The sequence below is a fragment of the Trichosurus vulpecula genome, chromosome 1 (assembly GCF_011100635.1).
Source record: "Trichosurus vulpecula isolate mTriVul1 chromosome 1, mTriVul1.pri, whole genome shotgun sequence".
Classification (NCBI taxonomy): domain Eukaryota; kingdom Metazoa; phylum Chordata; class Mammalia; order Diprotodontia; family Phalangeridae; genus Trichosurus; species Trichosurus vulpecula.
In genome coordinates, this window is record NC_050573.1 from 541,029,115 (window position 1) to 541,035,114 (window position 6,000).

The 6,000-nt window shown below is 38.8% G+C and overlaps 1 protein-coding gene across 1 annotated transcript in view; it reads right to left on the reverse strand.

The window, feature by feature from the left end:
* OTOA (otoancorin) overlaps nucleotides 1-5,630 on the reverse strand; it is a 93,714-nt gene extending 88,084 nt beyond the window's left edge. The window contains exons 1-6 of the mRNA XM_036741596.1: nucleotides 5,543-5,630; nucleotides 5,200-5,228; nucleotides 5,075-5,105; nucleotides 4,928-4,955; nucleotides 4,398-4,485; nucleotides 2,535-2,666 (exon numbers count right to left, since the gene is read on the reverse strand). Of these exons, the coding sequence (XP_036597491.1) occupies nucleotides 2,535-2,666; nucleotides 4,398-4,485; nucleotides 4,928-4,955; nucleotides 5,075-5,105; nucleotides 5,200-5,228; nucleotides 5,543-5,630 (396 nt within the window). The remainder of the gene's footprint in view (nucleotides 1-2,534; nucleotides 2,667-4,397; nucleotides 4,486-4,927; nucleotides 4,956-5,074; nucleotides 5,106-5,199; nucleotides 5,229-5,542) is intronic.
* Nucleotides 5,631-6,000: the final 370 nt, after the last annotated feature.

Below are 6,000 nucleotides of genomic sequence, written 5' to 3' on the forward strand. Positions count from 1 at the left end.
TCCCTGACTTCCTCTAAGTTCCAACTAAAATCCCATCTTTTAGAGGAAGTTTGTCCCAACTCCTCTATATTCTAGTGCTTTCTCTGAGGTGATTATTTCCTTTATCCTGTATATAGCTTGTTTGAACATAATTGTTGGCTTGTGGTCTCCCAGATTAGATTGTGAGCCTTCTGAGGGCAAGAGCTTATCTTTTCCTCTTTTCGTATGCCCAGCATGTAGCATAGTGCCTGGCACGCAGCAGGCATTTAATAAATGCTGATTGAGTGACTGAGTCTAGCAAAACTGCTTCTTGGAATACTTGTTTTCCTTCAAAGCTCAACTCAAATGTCACATCCCATGGGAAACCTTTCCTGATGGACCCAGTTGCTAAGGTCTCCTTTCCATAGACATGTGTGTGTGCTGCTAAATGTTTAAAAACCAGGTCTCCTCACACAATACACTTTTAAGTTTAATTTGTATTATTAACATTTTCACCATCACTTTAAGTCTAGACAATCAACAAAACAATAAATTAAGCCCTTCTTTGTAGTTTGCTGATTTTTGAGGTGTAAATACTTACAATGAAAATTTAATAATGGGTTCTTAAGTCAGTACAAGCCAGCTCCAGCACAACACTGCTCATCAATATATGTAACACAAGAGTTACCCCATGGAGTAAGTATGGGGTAAATAAGTGAGTCTTTGCTCTGTCCCTTCTGGCAGCTTCTTTAGTAAAGCGAATAATGGGTCACTCAGTATACTTTAAAGGGAGAGAAAACTTCTGTTCCCACTCTCTTTTGAGCATGTAGATTGAGACTTCAACAGCTCTTTCACGTGGGGTCTACCAGAAGGCGCCAGGAAGAAAGCCTATCCCACGTTCCATTGGATGGCCATCATTGACCTATAACAATTCTGCGCCCCCCCCCCCCCCATGGAATATAAGCTCCTTGACGGGCTTTTTTCATTTCTCCTTTGTATCTCTAGCATCTAGCATAAGGCCTGATGTTTAGCAGGGAATTAAATGCTTGTCAATTGATGATTAAGGGTTGAAAAATTGAGAAAATTAAATTGATTCTACTGATTCTATTTTGTTATTAATTCTATTCTGTATCGCTGATGCCATTTTGTATAACTGCCAAAGTCATTTTCTTTGTCTTTGAGGTAAGTTCAGAAGTTCAGATTTTCCTCTCCGAGTGAAGTTTAAAAGTTCAGTTGCCCTATAAATCACTTCAATTAAAAGAAACTCTGTTATCTCTATACCTAGGGGTACTTGGACCATGAGAGGAATTCTGTTATCTATACACCATTAGTTAGTCTTCAGGTGGATTCAATCAATCAACATTTCCTAGTGACAAGATGAAAGGAGGGGTTGTTGTTCGGACCACATTTCCAATTTCTAGTCACTCGCACTGTCTTCCCTATCTACGATACCACAGGCTTTGTGACCAATCATATTGTTTTCCCCGTTGATGATGTTGCCTTCTAGTTTCTGAGTGTTCTTCTTTTTGCCTATAAAAGTGATCTGTCAGCCCTCATTCAGGGTCTTAGCTTACTGAGGAGGGTGAGATCCTATTTATTGGCAAATTCACACTTTGCTAATAAATTGATCCCGCTTAGAACTCTGTACTTCAATTTATTTGTTTGGTGACAGGGTGTTGCTCATAGATCATGATGATTTGCTTTGTTAAATGATACCTGCTTCTATGTACTTCCGACATTAGTATTCATGAACTTTTGAGAAAATATGTTCTAAACTTTAGAACACCTCATGATGTCTTCTCAATAGCCAGTTCTGAAGTCAACTAATTTTACCTTGTGTAGAAACTTCATTTCATCTTTTGTTTATCTGATCAAAATAAGTGAACGGTTACTAAGCATTAGTATTACACAATCATCAATACAACGTATTTAGACAAGAATTGAATAATTTTCAGCTAACTCACTTCTAGGGGATTATCTGTGATGAAGGTGGCCTTCATTACAGTAAAGTCAAGACAGATCTTAGAGATATTTTTCAAAGTCTGACTGGCCAATTATCCTTTTCAACATCCGCCTCCAAAATAGGAAATCTTTTAAAATCTCTGTCTTTCTGAGTCTCAAGAACCCTCACACTCACTCACTTACTCACTCACTCTTTATTGCCTACAAGAAAATCATTCACAAGTTACTTCTGAATGAACTAGAGCTGGCAAAGTTTCCCTTCCTTTTTCTTTCCTTATTCTATTCCTAATCAGAGCCTTTCCTGGTGCTTCTCTTAGTTCCTGAGTACAGGGGAAAGAGGGAAAAACCCAGCAGCTATTTCTCCTTGGATACATTTGGGTAACTGTAGGGAAAAGAGAAGGCAGATGCTATGTATTTTTCCCTCAAGGGATAAGGCAGGAATTGTGTCAGCTATGTATTTGTATCCCCACCATAGAACACAATGGCTGGTTTATAGAAGGTACTTAATAATAAAAGCTTATTGACTGCCAGCAGTATCCCTGGGACTGAGGCACATTCAGTTGTTTGAAGGACCTAGTTCCTCTTTATCTTCTGGTCTGCTAGGACCCCCTTACCAATCGGCTCTTTTTGTCTTCAAATAGGCATTTCATGGCAGTCCAGAACTGCTGGTCATCAGTCTGTCGGAAATCTGCCAGCAGCTTCTGGGGCTGGTACAGAAGGTGTTCCAGGTAATTTTCCATGGTAGCCTGAGAATGAAGGGGATAAAAGCAAATTGACCCAGGACGGATGCAAGGATGCTTTTCAGATTGTTTGGCTAGTCACCATGCTTTTTGGTTTCCCTAGAGGCCTACATTTAAAGAAAGCGCAAAGCCATCAAGGCCTGCCAAGCATTGCAGGGCTCAAAATCAGGGCTAGCTTAGAAGCCTCTGTCTCATAACCCTTCACATGACCCCAATCAGAGATGTAGGGAGCTGGAGAGAGCAAACATGGATCCTTTTTCTTTGGAACAAGGAAGCAAGGATGCTATGGTCTTTCTAGTTGACATGGGTGCTTATTGGAGACTGTTTTGAGTCTTGCTTAGACAGAGAACCTGGGATTTTGGGGGAAGGAAGCTCATATTGCAGAGGTTTCTGTTTTGGATTCCTTCCTGCAGAGACTTTGACAACAGCCAAGAAAGCTAGCTGTGCTACTACTCACAAGTGTTAAAATCAGTCAGGACACAAACATAGAGAATATTGCCCTTCCAGCAATCCTTGTCTCAGGTCAGTTCCCCCCCCCAACCCCACCCCCATAGGATGAATGCAAAGGAAATAGCAAAGATGCTCCCATGCCTTTACCCTCTAAACACATAGGAAAACACATGCACATGTAATAACTACAAAAAAAAGCCACATCTAACACCTCACTTCTTTTTTGTCCACTTACCAGGGTATAGCTTACCCATCCAATCAGAAATACTACTCTCAAAGGGAGATCCCAGAAGATACTCCCTAAACCTAGCTGCTATTTCTCCCTGAACACATTTGGGTCACTGTAGGAAAAGGTCAGCAGAGAGGAGATGCTACGTGTTGTATTCCCCAATCAGAATGTAAGCGCCTTGAGAAGAGAGATTGTTTCACTTCTGTGTTTCTATTGTGGAACATTTTATACCATTTTATATAATTTTTAATTTCAACCAGACCCAGAGCCTGAATTAATGAGTAACTGGAAGAAGATCCAGGACCTGGGCTTCTTTGCTCTCTAAAGTTTGCTCAGGAAGTACCCTTACCTCTGTCAACAAGGCCGGATCAGACTGATCTAGGGACATTCTTTTCCCTGTTAGCCATTAAAGGATGAGACCCTAACCCCAAGAGAGACTACCCCACTTAATATTCTACAGGTATATACTATGTTATAGAATGTTAATGAGACACAGACATGCTGGGCTGTAGTTTTAACTGACCTTTGTCAACATCCTTTACAACCCTATTCCATTAAGGGAAATCCTTGTCTTGCGGTTAAACATACATGGGGATTATCAAATTGAGTAACAAGCTGAATTGTGATTGTTCTAAAAAAAATGTAAAACCTGTTCATGTTTCTGTACAAGGCAGTCAGACTCTGTCTGGCTCACTCCATGATCATGTCTGTCTGCTATGTTTAAAGGGAATGAATGGATACATAAGTAATATGAATTTTTCTATCACCTAGCTCTGTTGTTTCCTTCAACCAAATTTTGAGGTTTAACAGTTTCCCTACAGCCTGGCACAATCTTTGACACATATTAGATGATTAATCAATGCTTGTTGATTGATTTCAGTGGAAACAATCACTATCATGAGCAATTCTAGAAGAGTCTTCCTGAAGCTATGGGAAACCAGGCTGAGAGCCCAGGAGCCAATTTTAATGACGGCAGCAGCTACAAAGTTTTCAAGGATCTAGAACAAAGAAATAGGTCCGGCGATATGACTATGCCTCGAAGATGAGAATGCACAAACCTGAAGGCTGCTCACAGTAAAGGCAACGTTTCGTGAATGGAAATAGGCCATGAGTCTTTGAGATAGGTCCGAGGTCCACACATTAGAACTTTAATTGGAAACAGAGAGAAGACACAGGTCAAAAGATCTGTTGTGGTCAATTACTGATTGCCTGAGTTAATGAGAAATAGGGATGTGAAGAATATGGGCAATGAAAATAAATGTTAGTAGTAGAATACCATAAGAGGTAATGATGATGATGATGATGATGATAACAATAATAATTCACCAAATATTCATCAATATAATAATAATCCACCAAAATTAAGATGAAAGCCTTACAATTAAGGGAAATCTTGTTTTGGGGGTTTATTACAGCCCCAAGTCTATGATCCTATTTTGTGACTATTATTAAAAATGTATTAAGCTTCCATGATATTCCACATCCTATGAAAGTCATTAATCTGCACCAACCTCATCCTTCTCTCCCAAACCTACAGTTCTCAGAGGAATGTTCTGAAATGTATAGATCCCTGTATTCTTTGTATTACCTCTGAAACTGGATCAAATCCAGAAGAGCTGCATGGGGAAATAAAACAGAAAGACAGCTTAAAACTGAATTACCGCAGAGAGATCAATGTTGCAATTATGTTTGAAACCATAATGAGAAACAAGAAAGATCCCATGGAACATATTACCATTCAGATATCTTCCCTCTATTATTTCTTCCTAGAAGGCACAAGAGATAAAGTCAAGTATTATCCCCTAACGTTAGTGTGTTATGGTAGAAGGAATTTTGATTAAAAGAAGATTGAATACTCACTGCCATTTTCTGCAGTAATGGATGCAAATCTGTTTTTTTTTTAAAAAAAAAAGTCCAGTGAGCATTGTAACTAAAGTTATATTATTCATCCTTCTAAAATATAAGAGTACCACAAGTGAAGAGCAAGAAGTAACATATAAGGGTAGTTCTTGATGAATTATCACCACAAATACCAACCTGTACACAGGATGATACATTTAGAATAACTCTGAAAATATCCACCTGACTAGACACAAATTTCTCCCGCCATCTTAGAATATCATGTACTTAATCTAAACTTATTACAATACATTTCAGAGAACTTTTTCAATGCATGCAAAATCACTTCTCTTTCAGGACTTACCCTGCCTAGAATTTGGAGATTTCCAAGCTGCCACTGAATGGCCCACCAAGAAAAGAAGCAGGAAAAAAATTCTGGGTTCTTCGAACATTTTCCTGTGTTTGACTCAGGTAAAAGAGACATTTAGGTTTGCAAGAAGAAACAACCAAAGAAAGAAAATTATGAAGACAAAGGAAAGAATTTCAAAAGACCACATGCCCCTTACACTTTTATAATAATAAATAGTGAAATTTTTATTTTTAACATAGACAGACTTATTCACATGTGCAGCATTTATATGTTTACCCATATATATAGATACAGGAAAAAATGTTGATTTTGGAGTTAGCTGATTCAGGTTCAAATCCCAGGTTGGCTAGTTACCTGCTTTGTGACCCTGGGCAGTCCTTTTTAGGCCTTAGTTTTTCTTATCTGTAAAATGAGAGAATTAGAGGATCTCTAATGTCCCTGGCCAACTCGAA